Source organism: Danio rerio, chromosome 8, assembly GCF_049306965.1.
Source record: "Danio rerio strain Tuebingen ecotype United States chromosome 8, GRCz12tu, whole genome shotgun sequence".
Lineage (NCBI taxonomy): Eukaryota > Metazoa > Chordata > Actinopteri > Cypriniformes > Danionidae > Danio > Danio rerio.
This window is the reverse complement of record NC_133183.1, coordinates 33,869,727-33,897,154: the sequence shown is the minus strand read 5'-3', so window position 1 is coordinate 33,897,154 and position 27,428 is coordinate 33,869,727. Positions and strand designations below refer to the sequence as shown.

Here is a 27,428-nt window from a genome sequence, read left to right as displayed (position 1 = left end):
AGAGAAGACTACAAGCGAATCCAGATCTCAGCGTTTGGAGAGGAGAACAGCTCTCAGGTAAACAATAAACCTCCTTAGACACGTAAGTTATTGTTGTCGAGCGTCACGTACACTGTTAATCCACACGTGACGCCAGCTGCGCTCTCACAGAGAGAAAATGAAAACAAAACTTAACGGCAGCAAACTATAAAAGCAACACTTCACGCTTGTTCTGCCAACACAACGTGGCATCTCTGTCGTGAAAACACTGTGACACTAATGAATATTAATGAAGTTGCACAATAGAGCGCGCTGATTGGTTTGAACCAAGCCTTACTCATGCATTAATGCAGCACACTGTAAGACGTAATAAGACTCACTCTGGCACAGACGCCCAGTCTGCACGCTGGAATACACGCTATTATGTCATGACCGTGGCGCAGCTTCAAAAATTCGTTTCAAACCGGAAGTACGAATTTGCTTGAAATAACGCAAAAACAACCAATTTACACTTTTTAGTGAAATATAGGTGTCCTAATAGTGTTTTTAGCAGTGTGGGACACATATACCACTGTCAACAGCTCAAAAAATGTGTTTTGGTGTTTCGTGACCCTTTAAGGCTGATTTAAATCATGTTCTAAATAAAAGCACGGCACACGATTGAAGAAATATTTTCTATATTAAAAGGAGTTTTTGTCCAAATCAACACCTGAAAATTATATTTTAGAAACAGCTTCTATTTCTTGTAGCTGAACAACAGATAACTGACAGTTTACCTCAGGTACACCTAATGTGCTTTATTCAGTATTAAATGCTAATAATCTGTGTTGGAATGCCATTTTACATGACATTTTTTATGAAAGCAGCAGCAGCAGATATATATATATATATATATATATATATATATATATATATATATATATATATATATATATATATATATATATATATATATATATATAAAACCATTTAAAATTGTAATATCTTCGTTTTTTTATTATTTGCTATTTAATAACCTCCTCATGTAAAACTTAGAATTTTCGTTTTATTTCAAAGACTGCTTCTGTCCACCAGAGGCTGCTTTTCTGTCTTTTTGCTGAAATATAATTGGCTAAACTGGCATTGGGTGAGTTGAAGGGACCAAGCATTGAATGTCAAGAAACTAATTATGTCTGTGTCATGTATATATCTAGCTTTTATTTAATGTGCTGTTTGGAGCGACTGGTCATTATCAATTGTATAGCAAAATAAATAGAAATGTATGGTTTTGGGAAAAAAACATAAATACAAGTAAATAATGACAGAATGTTCATTTTTGTGGAACTATCCTATAAGGTAGCAAGCACACACAGCGTTGACAGCGCATATTCACAGAGCTGAAAGCATCTCAGAAAAGCAACGCCTATCCAACTGTCTGCTTAGGGAAAAGAGATTCTGTCACTCACAGGAAATAATGATGCCCTTCTCACTGCGAATATGTGCCATGCAATGTGACTCAATAAGAGTCTGTTCATTAAAGCTGATTGATGAAATCATTGCTTCTGTCCTAAAATAAAACTTCTTGGAGGAATTATGACAATTACCTAACATTATCGTTGTTACACACTTGTTCAAAACAATACATTTTTATAAATTTTGCTTTAATCTATAAGAGCTGATTTGCTAATATAAAAAATGTTTTCTTCTATGTATTTCATTTTAACAGCTTAAATAAATAAATATAATCAGGGATTCAAATAGTATTCCAGAGTTGGAGAAAGCCTACAAATGCAGTTTTGCTTCTAGTGACATAGAAAAAATATGGCTCAGACAAACATACAAATATGACCAACACAGGGATGATATATGTCCAGTAGCATGATTCATGATTCACTAAGAGTGTATATATAACTCCTATGAAATAAACAAACAAACAAAAAACTATTACTCTTAACAGTTTCAAATAAAGTTGATATCAGATTCTGACAACTGATTTTTGTTTTGAACGCATGACCTTACAGAAATTGCTTTAAAGGGGTTGTCCACAGTGTATTTTTAAGGTTTGGTTATGTTTATAAGATGCAAAGCAATGTGTGCTTATGCTTCACTTGTTAAAAATAGATAAATAAAAATATATAATAATAATAATAATAATAATAATAATAATAATAATAATAATGACATAAAAAAATACATTATTTTTCATTTATTTTAGTTTGATTATATACTGCTACTCAGCTAACATGGACATGACTATCATATTTCCTAGTTCCTCTGAAAGTCCCACCCTCAAGAAGCCTTGATTGGTCAGCTAACATAATGTGCTGTGAATTGGCTTCACGTCATCAGAAAAAGCGTCACACCTCTAATGGCATTGTGCTGTGCCCCTGTTGTGTAAATACTGTCAGTCAGTTTAACTGTTAGCTGTATCAGTTTAAGCCTTAATTAGACAGAAAATGAACAGCACACAGCTGAACCTCATGCCTGCTCTCTAAAATAAAATGTGACAAGTGTCTTTCACATATATATGGAACGAGCGTGTATAAGTAATATGAAATATTCGATTACATATCATCTTTTGCAAGTTTGTTATTTGAGAAGTAAAACGCAGAGAAAGCAGCCGTATAAAGAGACACTGCAGCGCTAGTGAAGTTTGTGGGTTTTTACAGCGGTTTGACTGATAAACATGAATTTGTACTGTGGCTAAATTGTTAGTGGTGCCAAGCAGCATTTCTCGTTGTTTATATCCTTGTTTATGTCCTTGCTATTACAATCCATTAAAGCTAGAAGCAATGCATGTAAAAGATTTTAACAAATAAAAATGTACAGGTTGTGGCTCACAATGCACAGCTTCTTCTATTATGGTTGGAGCTGCTCCTTCTTTGAGGAGTTTTTAGCCAAATCCAGCACTGAACGAGAGAGATTCTGGAAGCTGTCCTTTTTCAAATGCTAGCTATCCATCTTTTAATAATTCTCTGGAACATATTTAAAATTAAATTGTAAGCACTTCTCTCTTTGTGTTGTGTCCTCGGAAAGCCCAAACACAGAAACAAAAGAAGCTCTGTGGAAATTGCAGCATTTGAACAGCATTTTAGCTTTATCTGCTGTAACATTATAGTGCCTCTGGCCACACCCCTTCAATGCGCAGGGTGTTCGCACGTGGCAAATGCGCGTAAGCTGAAGCGTTTGTGATCTCATTAACCTGGATGTATTTTTTTGTAGTCCCTAAACTTTGAATGCTGTAGGCTTTGCTAAGCTAACTGTAAATGCCAATGTCTCCCTTTTCATTGAAATTTAAGCATAATACATTCAGAGATTACTTATGATGATACAGCTACATTACACATCAACTAAAGTTTAAAAATTATATCATCGTGGACCATCCCTTTAATATGCCAGAACCAAATTAGTTATTAGAATCTTGTTGATTAACAATTTGGCACACGCAAACACATACACATATATACTTTTAATTATGTATATACTTACACATTTAATGCTCTTTCTAAATTAAAATGGATACTAGAGGCAGAAAAAAATGTGTACCTGTTCATAAAAATAATAATACAGGTCAAATTACTGAACAATAAAGGCTTATGTTTAGTTTCATGCACTATATAAAGACCATAAAACACTCTTCATAAGACTTCACTGCACATGACTCATGTAATGAGCTGCTGTTAGGGCATTTATTTAGTTTTGCCTCTAAATATTTACAACTCAGGACTCTCAGACTATAAGAAACAAAATTCTCTGGTCTGATGAGACTAAAATTGAACTCTTTGGAGGGAATTCCAGGCGTTACGTTTGGAGAAAACCAGGCACTGCTCATCACTAGGCTAATACCATCCCTATAGTAAAGCATGGTGGTGGCAGCATCATGCTGTGGGGATGCTTTTCAGCAGAAGGAACTGGAAGACTAGTCAGGATAGAGGGAAAGATGAATGCAGCAATGTACAAAGACATCCTGAATGAAAACCTGATTCAGAGTGCTCTTGACCTCAGACTGAGGCGACAGTTCATCTTCGAGCAGGACAATGACCCAAAGCATACCGAAAAAATATCAATAGAGTGGCTTCAAAAAACTTGGTGAATATTCTTCAGTGGCCCAGCCAGAGCCCAGACCTAAATCTTATTGAACATCTCTGGAGAGATCTGAAAATGGCTGTACACCATAAAAAAAAAATGTACAAAAAGTCCCAAAGACAGGTGTGCCAAGCTTGTGGCATGATATTCAAAAAGACTTGAGGTTGTAATTGCTGCCAAAGGTGCATCAACAAAGTATTGAGCAAAGGCTGTGAATTCTGATGCACATGTGATTTTTCAAGCATTTTTGTTTGTAATAAATTTGCAACAATTTCTTTTCTTCACATTGTCATTATGGTGTATTGTGTGTAGAATTGGGAGGTAATAAATACATTTAAATGATTTTGGAATAAGGCTGTAACATAAACAAAAATGTGGAAAAAGTGAAGCTCTATGAATTCTTTCCAGATGCACTGCATAAACAGGACCACAAGCACAACGAAAGACCACAGTTTCAGCTACTATTTTGTACATATTTTTGTATCACACTGTTGTGTTTAACAAACTCACATCTGCAATATGAAAAAAAATTCCTACACAGCTTATAGCGCCTCTTCTGGACGAGCCATCTAAAAGGTGCAGTGAAATGCATCCCAGAGCAACTTATTTCAGGTTTTATAGAAACTAGCTTGATTTGAAAAGCACTCTATATGAAAAAAAGTCTTTCATATTGACACTCCACCAACAAAAACTCGCAATACAGAATAGCATAATAACGCATTCTTATGTGATTACACCTACCTTAGCTGAGTGCTCCATTGTAACAACCACTTTAGTCCCAGCACTGGCCACCAGATCCATCGCTCCTCCCATGCCCTTCACCATCTTACCCTGAAGAGAAAACATACACACAAAAAACAAACATCAAGATGGTGCAAGAAATGTGCAACACATGCAGTGCATCAAAACAGACTTTTACATAATAGGCACGCAATTTTTCAGGTTGAATAAAACTAATGAGAAATAAAAGATTTGATTTAAATGTAGTCTGCGTGTTCAAGGTGGACATACGAGCTCAGTCAGGTTTGTTCTGAAGGGGATCTGAAAGGGCATTGTTGCTAGGAAACCATAAACCTGATTACCTGTTGCTGGAGTCACTTAACAAAAGGGCCTTCGCAGTGACGCTCATTTTATTGTTTTGCTTTTTTTTGTAAACATGTACAAGTGCGGACACATGCAAAAACAAACTGGCCACATGAGAATGGTTGAAATCCACGAGGAGCATATGTGTTCACATTCTGAATGATAATGACTTCTTTTTGTCGTACACAGCTAAGAGAGCATTTAAAACTTCACATACTCTGGATTTACAATTCATAGTTATTTGCTAGAGGAAAATGTTACTTTGTGTTTACTCTGCACACCACTGATGACATTTCAATGTAAAACTTATTATTGAGAATTATTATTTTTTTGCATAGAATAAAAAGATTCAGATATACACCCACCGGCCACTTTATTAGGTACACCTTACTACCAGGATGGACCCCTTCAGAACAGCCTTCATCCCTCATGGTATAGATTCAACAAGGTACTGAAAATATTCTTCAGAGATTTTGCTGCATATCGACATGATAGCATCACACAGTTACTGCAGATTTGTCGGCTGATCATCCATGATGCAAAACTCCTGTTAAACCACATCCCAAAGGTGCTCTATTGGATTAAAATCTGGTGACTGTGGAGGCCATTTGGTTACAGTGAACTCATTGTCATGTTCAAGAAACAAGTCTGAGATCATTTGTGCTTTATGACATAGCGTGTTATCTTGCTGGAAGTAGCCATCAGAACACTGTGAACATAAAGGAATGGAGATGGTCAGCCACAACACTTGGGTAGTCTCTGGTGTTGACACAATTGCTCAACTGGAACTAATGAGCCCAAAAATGTGCCAATAAAATATCTCAAACACCGTTACACAACCACTACAACGTACGTTGACACAAGGTAGGATGGATCCATGCTTTCATGTTGTTGACGCCAAATTCAAACCCTACCATCCAAATGTCGCAGCAGAAATCAAGACTCAGACCAGGCAACTTTTTCTAATCTTCTATTGTCCAATTTTGTTGAGCCTGTGTGAATTGTTGCCTCAGTTTCCTGTCCTTAGCTGACAGGAGTGGCACACCGTGTGGTCTTCTGCTGTTGTAGCTCATCCACCTCAAGGTTTGACATGTTGTGCATTCAGAGATGGTCTTTTGCATACCTCAGTTGTGATCAGTGAATTTTTGAGTTACTGTTGCCTTTCTATCAGCTTAAACCAGTCTGCCCATTCCCCACTGACATATGGCATCATATTAGTTTTTAGCCAGCATAATATGAATGTTTTAACTAAACTTAAAGATATCAGTATTTGGTTGAATTGGACCTTAAATAAAAACAACAAAAACGAATAAAAATAAATTTTATTCTGACCAATTAAAAGAAAAATCGGCTCTAATCTTTTTTTTTTTATCTGAAATTGGGATGAAATATTATCTGATATTTATAGAATAAAACAAATTTTAACATTATACTCAAAGCCATACCTAATAAATCTGTTACTTCTAGAGTATCTGAGGATGTTCAAGTGGTCTACACTCCACAGTGTACTGTAGATTCAGTTTTGATGTTTGAATGCATAAACACAACATTTCCTACGATCCCTGAAGCAACACATTAAATCAATGTCTAAATATTCAGTCATAATTCAGTTCCTCTATGAAGAATGAGTCTTTTCCAGCAGCTTGACCATTCATGCTTCCCGTCATTTTACAGCGATTTCCAAAATCTATTTTGCAGGCTGTGGGAATTCATTTAAGAAAATGTCTTCTGCTGTTTCTTCAAGTATTGGACTGGAGCTCAAACAGCGTGCTCTCCTTCAGTCTCCAGCAGAGAAAGGCCTTGCTCAAATGCTTGAGTAGCTTCTCAATAAAATAGAGGTGAATATGAATGAAAAGCCTACAATCTTGATGGATTTTTGTTTTTTACTGCAGGTGGCTGCATTTTGTGCACACTGAATGCGCAGGAATGTGTCATAAAAATAATTATTACGAAATTATTAAAGAGGTATTTTCAAGGTCTTTTTAAAATGCCATCTGACAAAGTTATTACAGTATTTCTAGGGTTTTGTGACTCATGTTTTATAGTATAAAACCTTGCAATAAACCTGAAATTTCCAGAAATAATTTCACCAGAAATAAGCCAGTACATTTTTGTTATTTTACTTATTTTTCTATATATTTTTCTTGTACATTTTATTATTTTAAGCTACTAAAATGTCAACAAGTCACTTTTTTAAACTGCAAAGCTGAATTTTCAACAACAAAATTTAACAAACGCCTGTTCCCATCACTAAATAAAAACATTCTAGAAATTCTAACTTTTTTTTTTCTTCTAGCAGTTGCATGACACAAACACACATTGGCTATTCGCACTTGCAGACTTAGAAGTATATATAAAAGATTTGTATAAAATTTAAAGTTAAAATAGATTTAAAAGATTAGAACCCACAGATTTAACCTTTTTTTTTTCCAAGTTCTTACTTATTTACACAGATTTGTTTGTGAGATAAACTCAAACAATTGTGTATTATAAAGTCAAGACTGTGAGATATAGACTTATAATGATTTTTTTTTTAATCAGACAGAAAAAAAGTCAGAATTGTGATAAATCTTAAAAAGTAAATGACAGTGGTGAGAAAACAAACGTTAAGAAAGCATCAGGGTTCTCATTTATAAATGTGGCTTATGCACAAAATGGATGGAAGCAAAAGTTGTAAAAAAAAAAAAAAGAACTTGATGGAAGAATAAGCGCATAAGTAAACTCTACATTCAAAAACTGATTCTTGCTGCTTCTTCAAAATACTTCAGGGTATATGCAGGAATCCTAAAGGTAATTTCATAACCTTTTTAAGACTTTTTAAAAGACTCAGACTCAGAATATTTTAAGACATCGTCGCCACTTCAAGTTCTAATCAGTATCAAACCTTTACCTTATAAACAGTTGTTAATAAGCAGTTGTAGTTATATTAATCAATGGAGCACAACCATGCAACAGAACTCAGATAAACTCGGAAGAAACAAAACTTGAAAAATAAATTACATGGTTGTTTTCAGCCACAGGCTTCAGCCACTGTTTAAACTCATCTTTCTCCAATTAGGAGTACGCAAACTTAAATTTCCATTTTGCCGTCTGTTCCGCTCTATGGTTTCACTACACGTGGAAAGTATCACATCACCTTTATGCTTCTGTCACAAATTACACCCTGGCCAGAACCAATCGCATGGCTCAAGCACGCAATTGTTAATATTAGGAGGACAAATATATTTATGCTGTCTTTGGAGTCAAACACTTTGGACAACACTTAAACAAATTTTAAGACTTCGCAAAAACACAATTAAGACTTTTTAATAACTTTTAACTTTTAATACTTTTCAAAACCCTGCGTGCACCCTGTACTTATTTAAAATGAGCTACAGTAGATCAACACAATTCTTGAGTTTTTATGGGAGGGACAACTTAATTGTTCCATAATCAGTCCACTTAAAATTGTGAAAACAATGAAGTTAAATTATTGATTTGTGTTGGGACAATATGATCATAAATAAATAATTTACAATTGTTAGTGTATGTGTACAAATTTTATAAATCAGAGCCCTGGTCAATCTATTTGGATGTGTTTGCATAAACTCTTTGAGACTACAAATTATATAGATTTGGCGAAGTCAGACTACATGAAAAAGCCCTTTTTAGAATATTTTTATCGGCGTTAACATGCTGCGTTAACGTGAGACTCTTATCGTGCAATAAAAAAATATCGCTGTTAATCTATTCCCAAAATTTGGCTGGGAGCTGGGTCTATTCTATGCAAGCTATGATGACTCATGGCTTGATATTTTGGCACAGATGTACCTGACTGGTTAGCCGTCTGTCAAAAAAGTGCCCATTCTGAATAAAATCAGGAGGATGCCCCTTCGGATCTTTCATTTATTTCGAAGACACTACTGACTATGTTTATATGGCCATCTGTATTCTAGTAATTTGCATTAATAGACAATAATATAATTGAGGCGTTTACGTGAAGTGCTTTCATGTAAGAGTTTCCTGTAATTTTGGGTGACTTTAACTGTAGTTCGACAGTTTCACTTTAACTAATGATCTTTTCATTCATGTCGCCGTGACAGACTGGGGTATTGGATGCAAATAAGGAGTAGGACTGATGAGAGTTTTATGGAATTTAATAACGCACGCCAAAAAGAAAGAAAAATACTTCTGCATTTCGCGATGTGTGTGTGTGTGTGGTCCTTTACTGACAGCTGACGTTAGTACTGAAGTGTGTGAATCTTGTCATAAGCAGAAAAGTCCTACATGATTGTAATAGTTTGATTGTGGTGATTACTTCAATAATGCCACTAATATATGCATACTCTACATCTTAATTCCATTTCTGAACGTCATTCAGTTATGACTCGGATTAAGTCAGACTAAGGCAATCAAAAACCACTGTTCCGAGCTTATGTAGGCCTACAGTTCAAAATTCCTGTTTAACTGAATAAACAGTTAGTAAACACATGTACATCTTATTGAACATCACTTATTTTCATCATTTATATCATTGAACATCATTTAGTTTTATCACCTATTATCATAGTAGAACAGTTTCTCAAGCAGTATGTGATGCATTTTGGAAACAGGAGATGAGCCCCTGGTCTAATGCGCCACCTGGCTTGAGAAACCTATTCTCAAAGACTTAAATTTAGTCATTATTTGGGTAGCACACAAATTCTGAATGCCTTCGGCAGAATTAGAATGAGCCATTTTAATCTATTTTAATAGATTGATTTTAAGATTACAGAGATTAATCTAGATAAAAAAATATCTATGCACACCTATAATTATAACATTTTAAGCATACAGAAACATTATAAGCATTAATTTTAGAAACACAAGAAATGTTTTTTTTTTATATTACATGGCAAAAATTTAATTTGATCAAAGTAACTAAAGACTAAATTACTTATACAATAGTCTTAAGGAGTAATAAGTACAATCATTTTCTTGTCGGCTTAGTCCCTTTATTAATCCAGAGTGGCTACAGCGGAATGAACCGCCAACTTATCCAGCAAGTTTTTACGCAGCGGATGCCCTTCCAGCTGCAACCCATCTCTGGGAAGTAACTACAATCTAAACGTGATATTACAAATCATTTATTAAAAAGTTACTTGATGCAGTTTGTAACACCCCACCCTACAACTTTTCAAAACAATTTACAAAATAAGCAATTTCAGATGGTGATGTAAGCTTTCATTGAGTTTCCATCCTTGAAAACAATTCACAAATTACATCAAATGACGTCCATGGATATGAAACTTGAACTGTCATTTGTCTGGATGAATCACAATGCATTAAGCAGCTGAAAACGGTCCAAGAGTCTTTCTCAAAACCACAAAGAGCAAATCAATCAATCAATCAACCATCAAGCTCTCGTCATCACTGCAAAAGGGCACTTAACACAGAGGCTGACAAGCATGAAAATAAATAATAAAGAGCTAATAAAGAAAAGATCCAAGTGTAGACACCTGCGCTTTTTTCCTTCTTCATTTATGCAGCCTTTGAAGGAGGAGGAGGAATATTCTAGTTTACACACTGGGGTAGAGGCATATGTAAAAGCTGCATGGATCTGTGTGTGTGTGGGGCAGCATGCATATATATTTTCTAGATTTACTAGGAGTGGGTTTGAGCAAAGTGTTAATTTGTTTCAATATATAAAGGTGTCATAACTTTTAAAAATATGTGTATTTACAATATTTTTATTTTTTTTTACTAACAGAATACGGAATGTTTCAAGTGTTAGTAATGTGTTGTTTGGTCACACTTATTTTGATGGTCCATTTGTTGAATTTAAGTTACATTGCATCTACATGCCAAATAATTCTCATTATATTATAGGTAGATGGTTAGATTGGGGTTAGGGTTAAGGTTAGGGTTAGAGTTATTGTAAGTTGACATGTACTTGCAAAATTTCTTATAGTGTGTTAAATGTCTGTTGAAGGAGCAGTATCAACAGATTTTTAGCAGACAGTCTACTAATACTCAAATGGACCATCAAAATAAAGTGTTACCTGTTGTTTAAAAATAAATAAACATGTCTGATAACATGGCACCTTTTTTGTTAGTTTCTGAAAAGAATGTTTCAAATGACATATTGACACGGCTTTCTGGAATATACTTGATTCTGATTGGTCAGTCAAGACATGCCAAGCTCTTATTCCTCGATAACAACCAATTAAAATAATAACACATTGGAGTACTACAAATTGTTTTGACCACTAAGGAATTTATTCACACACACACACACACACACACACACACACACACACACACACACACACACACACACACACACACACACACACAAAATATGCCGGTGGGGACTCTCATACATGTAATGATGTTTCTGCTATGCAAACTGTATATTTGATCCTCCACCCCTAATCCCAACCTCCCAGAAAACAATCTGCGTTTACAGAACTATTCAAACTACTTATTCAGTTTGATTTATAATCATGTTTACCCACGGGGACTTCAATTTTCCCCAAAGTGCCCATGATTCTGTGTGTATTCAGATTTAAGTCTTCACTGGGATATAAAAACAAGTACAAGCACACACCCACAGGTTTGTTTCCTTATTTTTATAACCTATTTTAACTCATTTTTATCTGATTTATCTATTTTTTATTCTTATTTTTATAATTCTTATTATTTGTTTTATTTTCTTACACTTGTCTCTTTTATTCCTGTTTATGTAAAGCATTTTGAATTGCCACTGTGTATGAAATGTGTTATATATATATATATATAAACTTGCCTTGCCTTGCCTATTTTAGTAAGGACATTCCGTTGTTTTCATATAAGATTATTGATGTCTATGGGCTAAACCTACCCCTATGCCAAAACCAAATTGTTAATTTGTTAAATTGTAAATATGGAACCCTGTTCCAGATTTCTTGCGGTGCGGGAATAAATAATAATAATAATAATTCATTTTATTTGTAAATGGCGCCTTTCTAGACACCCAAGGTCGCCTTACAATAAGCATCAACAGACATGCTAAAACAAATTAAACATTACTAAAAACAATCATTGACTAAACAAATTAAAACACAATAGTGAATATAAAAGAACATAATAAAAACATGATAAAAAATTGTCAAGTAAAAGCCTGCTTAAAAAGATTTAAAAGTGTGAAGACTATCACTGCTCCTTAGATCTTGGGGAAGCGAGTTCCATAGGGAGGAGCCATAGAGCTAAAAGATCTGTCTCCCATTGTGCTCAATCGAGTGCGAGGTGGTACCAGGGTGGAGTTGTTGGCTGATCTAAGGGTACGAGAAGGGGTGTAGATATGGAGAAGTTTAATGAGATACTGAGGAGGGAGATTATGAAGTGCCTTGAAAGTTAGAAGTAATATTTTGAAATCAGTACGATACTTTACTGGAAGCCAGTGAAGCTGATGGAGGAATGGTGTGACATGCTCGTGACATGGGGTCCTAGAGATGACACGAGCTGCATGGTTCTGAACCAATTGGAGTTTATAGAGAAGTTTGGAAGGAAGTCCAGAAAGAAGTGCATTACAGTAGTCAAGACGTGAAGTAACTAATGTGTGGATAAGAATGGCTGCGTTATTGGTTGTGAGAAAAGGGCGGAGACGAGTGATATTACGCATATTATATTTAAATTTCTGAATAAAATGCGGTAGTAGTCAATAACTGGTGTAATTTAAATGAGAGCGGGTGTTATAACAATATAGCGCTAAAACAAAATTTTATAATCATAAATGCATAAAATGTTTTGTGCTGTTCATGTGCACTGTGTGCATAGCATTTGCCATATTTTGCTTTGCATTTTGACGGTGCGCTCTGCAACTGTACCTGGAGTTGTAAAAAGTATTATGCAAAGTGCAAAAAAACATAAGAATTTGTAATTAGTGAGAACCAGTAAAATGTTTTCACTAGTGGGTCCTTTTCTTGTTTTTGTTTTCATTATGTGGGGGTAAATGAGTCCATACAAACACACACACACTGATGCTTATCTGTGACTCTGCTATTTGACTGTTTAGTGCCATCTTGCGCCTAAATAATAATAATAATAAACATGTTAGTTAACCATTTGTTAAAAAATATTTTTCTTACAGCAAGCTTTATGTTTATTAAAAGAGCTAGTAAATTATTGTAGCTCAGATCAATGTTTTGTTTCTAACTGCTGTCGTGGCAAGCTGTGTGATAAATGGTATAATGTACATACAGATGGTTGCTTTTGTTAAATATTTGCTTATTAGCCTGTCTGGGGGTGGCATGGTGGCTCAGTGGTTAGAAATGTCACAGAAAGAAGGTCGCTGGTTCAAGTCCAGGCTGGGCCACCTGGGATTTCTGTGTGGAGTTTGCATGTTCAATTTAATTCAATTTAATTTAATTCAATTCACCTTTATTTGTATAGCGCTTTTACAATGTAGAATGTGTCAAAGCAGCTTCTCAAAAAAGATCATTGTAAATATTGTTCTCTCGGTGTTCCTGTAGGTTTTCTCCAGGTGCTCCGGTGTCCCCACATAGTACAAAGACAAGTGCTATAAGTGAATTGGGTAAACAAAATTGGCCATAGTGTATGTGTGTGTATGTATAAGTGTTTTTTGTATGTGTGTGTATGTATAAGTGTTTTTTGTATGAAGTAAGGACGGGTGGAGAAGTAGTGTTTTAATGGAATTTGATACTGCACAGTGTAAAAAAAAAATAAAATAAATAAAAAATAAAACTCTGCATTTCAAAATGCATGTGTCTGTGGTCCTTTATTGACGAGGTAGGTGCAGAGAATAGTGTCAAACAGCTGTGTGGTATGGAATATCCTGTCACAAAATGCGGCAAAATCCTACACGCTGGTAATAGTTTGAATAAGGTGTTTACACATATGTACTGGACTTTAATAATGCAACTAAAATTGTAATACGCCACATGTCCTAATTCTATATCTGTTTAGTTCCATTATGACTTTACTATTAAGGTCATCAAAAATTGCTGTTTAAATGGTAGACTCTTAATCAGGGTATTGTCTTATTGTCTTAATCAGGGTATTGTCTACTGAGATTAGGCCTGGCTATAAACAATACAGTTATGACTTTGGGACGCATCACTGCACATTTTTAACTAAATTAATAACTTTCATTATCTGATCAAGTGTTTGGATCCAGAAACTGTGACTTGTGATTTTTTCTGAAAAAAAAAAAAACAATAAAAAACTAAACTTAAAACACTAAATTACTATATTTTGACAAAATATGAAAGCAATGTTTTCAGAAATTCATGAAATATAACAACTATTAACATTTCACTCAAGCTCACAGCTAGAAAATTCAGTATATTCAGAGATTTTTCAAGTGGTTTCTTCCTTTTTTTCCCAAAGCTGTTTATGTGCTGTGAGGATATTTCACATGAAAAAAAAAACAAAAAAAAAAACACAACTTTAGTGGAGAGCCGACTGAGAGTTTCCATGACAACTTATCAAATATTTCCGCTGTAAATCACACTATCCTTGCTTTTCATGCCTGCTGATGAAGACGAGAAATTATGCCCTTCACTTCAGGCGATTTCCTTTTGTCGGCTTGGATCCTTCTCCTCTCCTCTAAACTCATTCTCTCCTACACAAACCGGCTGGACATTTAAATGCATGGTAATGCGATGGAGACTAGCGTTAATGCCATTTCCTAGACAACAGCTGAAGCGTCAGTCACAGTGTGACAAAAGGCTGAGTGTAGATAAACAGAGCTGAACAACTGCAGACAACTGTACAATTCTTCATCACATCTGATGAAGTCAGTGAACTTGAAGGTGTTGCCTTTTATGTTTATTTATTAAACAATTAAATGGAAACATAACCTTTTGGCAAAGTGGGTTTTCACGGTGTACAGCATTACTCACTGTCACCTTTTTACTAACTTATAACAGTAAATTTGGTCTCTGGAACAACTAAAGAATAAATATACCTAAAAAAATTTAATTGTAATTGACACACAACCCAATTCTGTATTAAATGTTTACTACAATTTACAAAAGTCACCACCTAAAATGTGATTCAGTGTAAGAATAAAGACTTTTTTTTTATACCAAACAAAGTCTTGTCAAGCATGTTTCAAATAATATTTAGAATCATTGGATGACTATTTATCCCCAAATAAAAGATTTTTCCATAATTTAATCTTGCTTAAGCCATCCTAGATGTATAAGTCTGATCCTTCCAGCTTTGTGAATGGTGCACATATTTACGAATTCCATCATCATAGAAGTAATCCACATGACTTCAGTGGGTGAATGAATACAAGGCAAATTGCTAGTCAGATGTCAAAAGGTTTCAATAAAAAAGCTGAAGCTCTTGTTGTTGTGTTTTTTTTTTTTTTTCGTTTTGGCCAGCCCTATTTGTTTATACCTTATACTTTATAACTTTCTTGCTAACAAGTATGACAGTTGTTGGAATCCAGGGATAATAAAGCTTTAAATATGGACATTTTCTCATAAAACCCATCACTTCATTATAGCTGCAAAGAAGACTGTAAAACAGAACTATATTTCACAGCATATTTGTGCAAGAAATAAATAAATATTGGATTCACAGCCTCATGAAAATAATGACTTGTGAGTGTACAACAGCACAGTAATAAGGCTAAACCTCATCTACAAATTAATGATGACAAACCACTTTATTGATTTATATTAAGGAATAATTGTATAAATGTAACCCTTGTATTTATTATATTAGGCAGAATCAATGGAGCCAAAGGGCTATATTTACGATCTAGGCGCAGAGTCTAAAGCAGATGATGCATAAGCATTAGGGGCGTGTTCGAATCCACTTTTGCTATTCTAAGGATTAAAAAATATGGTTTATTTTACCTAATCTCACTCTACTTTGGTGGAGTAAGGAAACGATGGAAACGCACACCACTGAAGACATCTTTTAGCCTACATATTTAATTTAGCTTGTTAAGCACAAAGATTTGTTTCAAAACTATTTCTAAATTAATTTCTAATTTCCAGCTAACAAATAAATGAACAATAATAATGAAGTGTGGTCAAACAACTGGGTTAAATCCAAACACCGTCTGATTTCTATGCCCCAAATGGTAATGCATATGTCTCTAAAACCAAACAGGTGGACAAATCTAAACTTGTTTTTATAAAAAACAAATGTAAATATGCATAAAATAAATAAAACTGATTACTACTACTACTACTACTACTACTACTACTACTACTACTAATAATAATAATAATAATAACAACATTATAAAATTGCAAACTATCATGAATATTTGAAAAAAGCCCCCGAGATGAGGCATGGAGGCAGTGGTTTTTGTATTTATGTAGAAAATAATATTTTTTCTAACATTTTAATGCTTTCATTTTTATTCTTTTTCATTTGTATAGATTGTGCTGGTCTAAAAACAGCAACAAATCATGCCATACACGTCTTGCACCTTATTGATAGGGCCCAAAAAACTGCCTGATCCAAAGTGAAGGGTGGTTGCCTCCACAAAGTGCATTTAAAATCCTTTAACATACAGTAATCTGTTGCTTATCCCACACATTCTATGGTCATTTGCTAAGATAGAAACAAGTTAAAATTAGTTTTTCTCTTTGCAGCAAAATATTTTACTGAATATTTTAATTAGCAGTCATGAGAAGACAGAGAATGCCTATGTAAATGACACGGGCATATCTAATAGCTCATATAATGTGTTAACTACCTCTTTGCAAATACTTTGAAGCAATATACTATTTATTGTATTACATTATATTTAGTATATTATATTATATTATTTTATTTTATATGTATTACATTTTATTATATTATATTAATTTTATTTATGCTATTTATTATTATAATTTTTTTTCCAAAAACTGGCACTATGTCTGTCATTCCTTTAAGTCTTTGAGTCTTTTAATCTATGGATTCCTTTTATAATGGATGCTTTTTGAAGCTTTTGGAATCTTTAAAAACTTGGGCAACATTCTTTGCATTTGATATCACCGCTCAATGTGTTTGTCTGAAAAGAGAATGACATTTAAATGTAAACTGATTTTTTTCTTTTATAAGTATTTCTTAAACAAAACAAAACAAAACAAAAATGGTTTGTGCTAAGTGAGGTTTGTTATATTGCTTCCTTAATTCAACCATTAAGGTAAAAAAATAATTTACAAAACCTATGCAAAGAGTACGATTAAATGGCATGGGCATGATTAAATGTATATTTTATTAACATGCTAGCATGTAATTAACTGTAAATAAATGCCTTACATTAAAATCTTTAAAGCTTAAAACATACTGTATAAGGTTTTAAGGATTAAGGAACATTTGTGCACAACGGTGAGCAGAGACTATAAAGCTGCTTCTGTGGCCTTAAGTTCTGTCAGGTAAGGGATAATTTGAAGTGGACTATAATTTTGCGTCTGGACTTGCTGAAAGGCTGCATGAGAGCCATTTTTGAATGAGGGTCAAGAGTTAGAGAGTCCCGACTTTGGTTTGAGCACATGAATCACATCTTTTTAACAAGAGCTTGCGTGGGAGTTGATGTGGAAGCAAGCAGGACTATTTCAACTAGTTCAGAGCCTGTTCGACCCCCATTTTTATTTTTTTTTTTTGCATTAGCACTGTACATTATAATTAAAGACACAGCATGACTATAAAGCAAGGAACGGATCCATTTTCCCTCTTCTCGTCCATAAAAATTCGATAACACCGCATAAAAACATCCAAATGGCTTCATTTACCCATGAATGCCAACTGGCTCTTCTGAGAGCTCAGGGCTGATGTACGTTTGTTTTTGGATTAAGCTGTCCTGGAACATTTTGAATGCTAATTCCAAATCCCCACGCTTACACTGATACTTCAGGGGCATTTTCTCAGAGGATGCAGGAGATGCATTCTTAGAAAAAAAAATATATGGATAAGAAAACAATCGACAGAGCAGAAAAATAAATAATGAAATGTCAAAGTAGCCATTAACACAGCATGTGGTTTCACAATAAAAAACTGAAGATGCAGGAAGGAGAATTGGAGAAAAATGTGGAAGGTCTCAAGGCAGGATTTTTAAATCTTGAACTTTAACAGTGGGTCTTCAGAAAAGGACTCAAGGGTCTGCTGTAAAAGTTCATGTTCAGCCATATAACACAGATTAGTTTATTCAATAATCCTTGTGCCTCATACTGAGCGCTCTCACTATAGTGATGCAGAGCGTGATGAAACAAAAGGAAAAGGTCTCAATGAAATCCGGTCAGCGTCTGAATGCATGGTTATACCATGTTTGGAAATTGCGTGAATTACAAAATGGGGTTGAAAGTCATATGAGATAAACAACCATGCCAGACTGGCTGGTCTGAGTATTTCAGAAACTGCTGATCTACTGGGATTTTCACACACAACGATCTTTCGTTTTTCCAGAGAATAGCTTGAAAAAAAAACAATAAATAAAAAATCGAGTGAGCAGCAGTTCTGTAGGCCTTGTTGATGCCAGAGGTCACAGGAGACTGGCCAGACTGGTTCAAGCTGATAGAAAGGCAACAGAAACTCAAATAACCACCCGTTAAAACTGAGGTTTGCAGAAGAGCATCTCTGAACGCACAACACGTCAAACCTTGAGAAGGATGGGCTACAGCAACAGAAGACCACACAGGGTGCCACTCCTGTCAGCTAAGAACAGGAAATAGAGGCTACGGTTCACACAGGCTCACCAAAATTGGACAAAAGAAAATTGGGAAAATGTTGCCTGGTCTCAATTTCTGCAGCGACATTCGGAGGTAGAGTCAGAGTTTGGAGTCAACAAAGCATTGATCCTGCTTTGTATCAACAGTTCAGGGTGCTTGTAGTGTTGTAATGGTGTAAAAGATATTTTTTTGGGCCCATTAGTACCAATTGAGCATCATGTCAACCACAGACTACCCGAGTATTGTTGCTGTCCATCTCCATCCTTTTATGATCACAGTGTACCCATCTTCTGATGGCTACTTCCACCCGGATAACATGCCATGTCATAAAGTGCAAATCATCTTAGACTGGTTTCTTGTACATGACAATGGGTTCACTGTACTCAAATGGCCTCCACAGTCACCAGATCTCAATACAGTAGAGCAGGGGTCACCAACCATGTTCCTGGAGAGCTACCTTCCTGCACATTTCAGTTGCAACCCTGACCAAACTCACCTGTTTGTAATTATCAAGTGCTGTTTTAGGTTCTATTAATTGGTTCACATGTGTTTGATCAGGGTTGGGACTGAATTCTGCAGGAAGGTAGCTCTCCAGTAACAGGGTTGGTGACGCCTGCAATAGAGCATTTGGGATCTGGTGGAAATGGGAGATTCGCATCATGGATGTGCAGCAGACAAATCTCCAGCAACTGTGTGATGCTATCACGTCAATATGAAGCAAAACCTCTGAGAAATATTTTCAGTACCTAGTTGAATCTATGCCACGAAGGATTAAGGCAGTTCTGAAAGCAAACCGGTACTAGTAATGTAATGTAATGTAATGTAATGTGTATTTATATAGCGCATTTATTGTGTATGGCCATACACCCAAAGCGCTTCATGATCATGAGGGGGGTCTCTCCACCACCACCAGTGTGCAGCATCCACTTGGATGTTGCGACGGCAGCCACAGGACAACGGCGCCAGTGCGCTCACCACACACTAGCTATTGGTGGAGTGGAGAGATGGTAATAGAGCCAATTGGGTGAAAGGGGATGATTGGGAGGCCATGATCGTATGGGCCGATAGAGGGACTTTGGCCAGGACACCGGGGTTACACCCCTGCTCTTTCACGAGAAGTGCCATGGGATTTTTAATGACCACAGAGAGTCAGGACCTCGGTTTAACGTCTCATCCGAAAGACGGTGCCCACTGACATTGTAGTGTCCCCTTCACTTTTACTGGGGCATTAGGACTCACACAGACCTCAGGTTGAGCACCCCCTGCTGGCCTCACTAACACCACTTCCAACAGCAACCTAGTGTTCCTTAGTGGTCTCCCATCCAGGTACTGATCAGGCTATGCACTGCTTAGCTTCAGTGAGTAACCGGTCTTGGGCTGCAGGGTGATATGGCTGTGGCATATCACCCTACTAGTATAGTGGTCTTAATTAAGTGGCCGGTGAGAGTATATATATTAGGGATGCAACTAATGGCCACGGTTTGGTACATTAAATGTTCCGAAAAAAGCACTGTCAAATGAAAAGAAAAAGAAAAAACTCTACAAGCAAAATATTATACAAAATGATTACAATATAGCAAAGACACAACAAAAAAAAACTTCAGGAATCAAACAAAACAGTAAACTAAATAAAGGTTAACAACCATTGAGCTACAGTGATTGAGAAAGTGATTTCCGTATCTTTTGTGTTTTGATGAGCGGTCGCCAGGTTTTTAAAAAGATGACGAGTGGGACGAGTTTATTCATCCTCCCATTATTTCTTTTGTTTTAGTACATTATATTGCTTTGCCAAAGTTGTTATTGCCATCTTGTTTATTTTCATTAATTTTCATTTGAGATAATTTGTTGATACTCTTTGTTTTCCCCAGAGGATTAGGAGAGGTAAATGTCACATGACTTACATCACCTAGCGAACCTGTGCATAGGCACACCAGGTTTAGGAGTGAGCGCTGGCTTTGTATTTTTCTGTTTGGTTAAGATTAGAGTAGGTAAGGTAGAGCGTGTAAATGCCAAATACCTTCTTTCAATTATTTTGCCTTCAGTTAGGTAAAGAGTTAAAGTAAGCCACTTTTGTCCTCTTCCCCTGCAGGGTTTAATGTTTTTGGATTATTTTGTTATTATAAATTGTATATAATTTGCCTTTTTAGGTTATTTGTTGCTATCTATATTATTCTTCTTTATTATTGCTATTTTTAGTTTATCCTTGATTCTTGTATAATAAATCATTCTCTTAGTGGCAGTATTTTGCGTGATGCATGATTCTTCTCATTGCTTTTCCTATATTACACAAAATTGTTACAATATAAATGTTACTTACTTCAGTCTAACCCTAGTCTAACATCAAGAAGTGGTAACATTTAATATAAAAACATTGACAGAAGGAATAGGTTTGAAATGTTTTTTTCTTACTTTTAAGATTCAGCACATATATATATATATATATATATATATATATGAGGTTGTACGAAATACAATAACAACATTTCAACTAAATTAGATTTTTTAGATCCCCTAATGTTTTAATTTGTGAACTTGGAATCTTGGTACTTACTAATCTAATATACAGTATATTGACAAATATATTATCAAATAGCATCTTGCATAAAACATTCATAACTACTACACAGACTCTGGCTCCAAATTAGTTTTATTTTATTAGAATTATTAATTATATATTTTACAGTTAGTTCCAATATGGTAGACATGACTCGGTCTAGGATATCTGAAATAACTGCCCAGACAAATTGCAAATGTGACTGCTGAGCGAACAGACTTCTACTTGAAAGAGACTTTGATTCCAGCAACCTTTAAATGAAACATTAACCTTCACACCTGTCGCCATCCAAACACCTGTTCTGTTTACCGAAGATCTGTCGACTAACGGTGTGAAAAGTGACAGTCAATAAATTTTCTAACTAATAGCTCTTACTCCAACCTGGCACACCCTGACACTCTCTTTATTAGTACTGGCCTCAAATGAAAGACGTGATGACTATGTGACACAGCAAGTCTTCATAATGGTTTAGGACGCTGAAATGGCAGCAGATGGAAGAGGATGGGTTTTGTAACGTCCCCGTTCCTCTCTTGATGATATGAGTCTTGCAGCTCCGGGCCCTCCGGCTACATTACACAGTCTGTTGTCTCTTTAGTCTTGAGAGGTGGCCGGGGAGCCCACAGTAATTGGAGGGATTATTGTAATTAGTCTGCCAGGCTTGTCTGATTCATTAAGAGTTTAAAGGCTAAAGACAGCTTAGAACGACACACTCTGTAGCCCTGCATGCAAAACCAATTGATGTTTGATAATGTTCCCTTGATGTCCCCATAGACAGCTACTGACCTAAACATGCATTGATGAGGATGGGAATATTCATAAAGAACATGAAGAGTTCATCTAAGGGGATGCTTCTTCTAAAATGAGCACTTTTTTCTCAGGCTCCTGTGAGTAGGTTTAGTAATTTCACTTTTTATGGCAAAGAATATGTTCTTTTCATTGCCTTTAAAGTTAAATAACTGAAGAGATTTCAGACGGCACTTGAAGGTTTTGCATCTGAACTCTTCATAAAAGTCTGATGGGTTTTATTTAAATGTGTGTTATACAGTATTTACATTGAATGTTTCCCTCGAGATTAATCCACGACCTTGATGTTACTAATGCTGGAGTGTTTTTCCTCAAGGACTTATTTATTAAAGACCAAAAAAAGTCAGATAAATGTATATGAAAGTGCAAAAAGGGTGCAAAATGACCTTTTCGGTAAAGGTTATGCAAGTTCTGATCAATACCTTGTGTACAAGGATTGTGTACAAACGCACCCTTGTTCTCAGACTCTTTGTTTATAATGTGTAATGGGTAGGCAGGTGCTTTTTTCAGTATGTGGGTGAAAGTGAGAAAGCTTGAGAAGAAAAAATAAAAAGCTCTGGAAATCACAACAAGCCTAAAATATAATGAAATAAAATGTAATAAAATAAAATATAAAATTAAATTAAATATCAAATTAAATAAAGATTGAATAAATAAATAAAATGTTAAATTAAATTTAAATAAAAAATAAAATAAAATATACCATTTAAACAAAATTAAATAAAAACATTTAAACTAAATTAAATAACATTTATTTTATTAAGTTTAAAAATAAAATGTAAATTTACTTAAATATTTCTAAGTATTAATATCAAAATTTAATATCAATAAATACAATCTTTTTGAAATATACTGCAATGTATAATTTAATAGCACACAATAAAAAGCCCTCTAAATAAATAAATAAATAATGTTATTAGCATACAGTGGCATTTGTAACAATTGTATTTTTAAGGTCTAAACTATGAGATAATTAAACAAATATCATCTCATCCATATCTAAATATCTAAATACAAGTAAATATGTATAAAAATACATATAAAAATATAAAAAAATAAAAAGAAATAAAATATAAAAACTTTCATACTTTTGATTTTTTTTTCTTTTATCATATACCAGTAAATACTTTTGTCTTTGCAGTAACACTTTAAAGGCCCGTTCTTACTATAAAGGATGATTATATTGGGTGACTATTGTTACTTACATATTTTGCATGTTCTTAATTCTACATCCCCAAATCATACCCAACACCTAAAAACCTAAAAAGATACCCAAATAACTATAAATACGCACTAAAGGTGATTGCTTCTCGAGCAAGACACAGCATGATAAAGTGAGCGCTTTAAATGTTCTGTCACTTTTTATATAACCCTCTGACAAACACATTCATTTAAACATTATCTGCTCACCAAGCCTTATCTTCACCATCTCAGACATATTAAGCACCACATCTTTCCTAAGTCTTACCTCTGCGTTTCAGTGTACGCAGCACATTTTGCCCTTATCAAAGTGCAACCGAGGAGACTTGAAAAATAAGCTAGGGACATAAAAAAGAGAGACAAGGGGAGGGGGGTGAAAAAAAGCCCACTGAAAGCAGAGTGCAGCTCATGGTCCATGTGTGCCAGTTTGCAAGAAATAACCTTCAACCAAACTCGATAAGCGAGACGCGCAGAGGAGCAGGAGGCTGCGAGGCATCAGTCAGTGACAGGACAAAGGCCCTGGAGGACTATAAATAGCCCAGCAGAGGTGTCTGCATTCAGGGCAGCTGGGTATCGACAGCAAGACCAGGCGCCACAGGCGACAAGAACGGCTCCAAAAAAAAAAAAAAGAAAAAAAAAAACACAGCCCAAACTGACTCTTATTAAGCCTTGGAAAACCGTTCCTGAAACTGGAAGGAGGCTATGACTTTGGGTTTAGGACAACAGAAGGGTAAAGCTGTCAGGCAGATCATGCTAGGATGACTTTGACTGAACAATACGAACGCAAGTGAACTAAGAACAGAAATAAAATTGCTGAGTTGATGTTAGTACATTGCACATTTGTGGACTGTGGTGGCTGAGAGCATGTTTTTATTAGTCGCGACCCAAAGTGAGCAGTTCGGCTTGGGTCACAGAGTAGAGGAAAATGAAAGAAATGAAATGGGAGCTGAAAATAAATATTAGGGCACCTATTGTATGCCTTTTTCAAGATTTAAGATAAGTCTTTTGTGTCTCCAGAATGTGTCTGTAAAGTTCCAGCTCAAAATACCCATCAGATAAATTATTATAGCTTTTAGAACATTGTAATTTTTTGCTTTAAACACAAATGTAGCTGGTTTTGTGGCTAGTCCTCCCTGCCCACCGTTCCTTGAGTGTGTGACTCAATCTCTGCCTCGGCTGCGTCAGATCAGCACAATGACAGACATGAAGGAAGTAGATTTCACGTAACGTTTGTAATAAATACTACAGTAAGAACTTTCCCAATGAGTATTTGATGTTTTTGTATCTTTTGTTTCTCCCTTTCTAAATAACAAGATTATAAACTAAAAATTTATAACTAAGAAAATCTGAACTGAACACCGAAACGTAAACCTGATATTGTACGAAAAATGTTAGAATTCCAAATTAATGTGGCCTCTTTGACCTTAAAATTGGGTTTTCAATTCTATGAAAAAATTAATTGTTTTGAGAGGTAAACGTGAAATTGTGGGATTTCTATACAAATATTTATATTGTAAAACAAAAAAATCCGATATAAAGTTATTCTGCCTTTTTTTTTCTGAATTGAATTGACACTAAGGCTGCATTTACACTGCACATATTGATGGTCAAATCCAATTTTGTGAGTATTTCTGATTTTTTTGATGACCTGTTTACATCATCTTTTAAACGTGACTCGTTTCCCATTGTCTGCATTTACACTGGACACAGCAAAGACACAATGACTAGGAAAAAAAGAGCGATTTAATTTGTTCTCAGGGTTTAACTTTTTTATTCTTTTTGACAAGCTGGTTAATTATAGCTTAAGGCAGAAAAGTTCTCATTTGGTGATCTTCTTGTAATCTGGGCTTTTTTAAAGCAGTAGGCATCTTAATGTAATTTCCAGGTTATGATTTATGCATGTGATGTATGCAACAGTTTTAGATTATATCGTTTACGTGGCGGACGTTGCGCTCTATCTATTCCTCCCTCATGCTATAACATGCTTAAATACTTGTACTATACATGACAATATAAAAGCTTTTTTTGTTCTAGTATATGAGATTTGAGGTTTGGGAATTTGCTGAAGTCTGTTCTGAAATGAAAGCGTCAAGAGTTGACATCATTTGCTACAGTTTTTATTAAAGCGCGGCTCACATTGTCAGGTGAAAATCCGATCTACCTGCTTACACTGCAGACACGAGGGCAAAGATCTGGATAAATTTCTACATATGAACATAGCCTGAATATGATTTGAGAAAATTGGGACCCATGTGATATTTTCCTATCATGAGCTATATGCTATCTATGCCACATGGGAGAAAAAAAACTAATCGGAATTGAGTCAGCTGAACCATGCAGTGTAAATGCAGCCTAAATGGGGTCACATTTTTGAAAAAAGAAATGTCCGAATTGTCAGATTGCAAGTAAGGAGTTAGCGAAAATTTCATTGATATGTGAAAATTCTACATTCTTTCTCTGAACAGCAAGTTTACAATTTCAAGATAACTCTTAGTTATTTTGTACTTGTCTTAACTACAATATATATATATATATATATATATATATATATATATATATATATATATATATATATATATATATATATATATATATATAAATGTATATATATAAAGGTAAACCAATTATCTAAGTCAATTGGGTTTTTTCAGAATTTTGAGTTTATACAGTTTGAATATACAGTAAGTGAAGCTGTAATTCCGATATAGAGGGGGTTCAGAACTGCAAGATATAAATTGCGAGACAGACAGACAGACAGACAGACAGACAGACAGACAGACAGACAGACAGACAGACAGACAGACAGACAGGCAGGCAGACAGACAGGCAGACAAATGCTAAATCTGGATCCAGCCAGTTGAGAGCATTTTTTCAAGCTTATAGTTGAAACAGAAAAGCTCTACACGGTGCACTATAATGTTACATCACGACTTTTTACAGAACAACTGCTACCTGCCACCTGCGTGACAACTTCTTTTGTATGCTTGAAAAGAGACGGAAGCAGCCGCAAAATGAGTCCATACATCTGAATTTGAGCTCCTCAGAGAACGCCATCTTCCACATAAATCACTTCTGATTTCATGCTGCGAGTTCTGTCATTAGCTGCTCGCGATTTACATAAAACAAAAGAATATCTCTCCAGTTAATTTCAGAAGGGTGGAAAATGCATACTGATGGAAATTATGGAAAGAAGTGAAAAAGTTAGGCTATGATGTTCACAAAGTTCGGTTTGATTCGACGGTGAACATAGAGGGGTTTTATTCCCCTTACACACAGAATCCTTTTTATCCTTTTTATTTTTCAAAACAATGCACCAACAAAAACCCAAGCAGTATAGCAAAAATCATAAATGGCTGGACTAAAGCAAGTAAAATGCCGTTTTATCTACACTCTGCGTGTTCAATGCTGGTTTGAGATACTGAATAAATAAGTGAAGAAAATTCACTTATATATTTATGAAATTAAATAAGTGAAAAAAATCACTTATTTAATTGAAATTATGCACTTGCCGGAATCATCCAGTTGGCCAAATCTCCATACTTGGATACTTGCATGGCTCCTAACATGGTCAAGTTGATATGACCCCTAGAGGAAAAAAAAACAATAAATAAAGACTTAGTTACCATCTCACAATGGTAAGTTTATATTTCACAATTCTCGCAATTTTGCCTTTTTTTTCTCTTGATTTTGACCATTTCTTCCTCAGAACTACAAGTTTAGAACTCACAATTGTGGATTTATATAGCAATTTTGACTTTAAATTTCACTATTTGACTTCATATTTTGCAAAATGTATATATTTATTTTTGTTCAATTATATTTTTCAAAACAAATTGTTCTGAAAAGTGCAAGTTTAGCTCACACACTGGCGTTTACATTTTTTTATTTACTTTATTTGCCCCTCAAATTTGAACAAAAACATTATCGCTGTTTTACATTTTTGAGTTGAATCAAATTAACTTTTCAAGTCATCTCACCTTACATCAATCAAACTGATAATCAATGTTTGGTAGGTAACTTTAAGTAATAGATTACAAATTACTGATTACTACTGGAATTTTTTTTAATTGGATTACATTACTAATTACTTCATGTAAAAG

General features: G+C 35.0%; 1 protein-coding gene across 1 annotated transcript in view; it reads right to left on the bottom strand.

The window, feature by feature from the left end:
- Positions 1-27,428, bottom strand: part of oxct1a (3-oxoacid CoA transferase 1a) — a 101,434-nt gene that overhangs the window by 14,018 nt on the left and 59,988 nt on the right. The window contains 2 exon segments of the mRNA NM_001007291.1: positions 4,786-4,875; positions 26,838-26,913. Coding sequence (NP_001007292.1) covers positions 4,786-4,875; positions 26,838-26,913 — 166 coding nt within the window.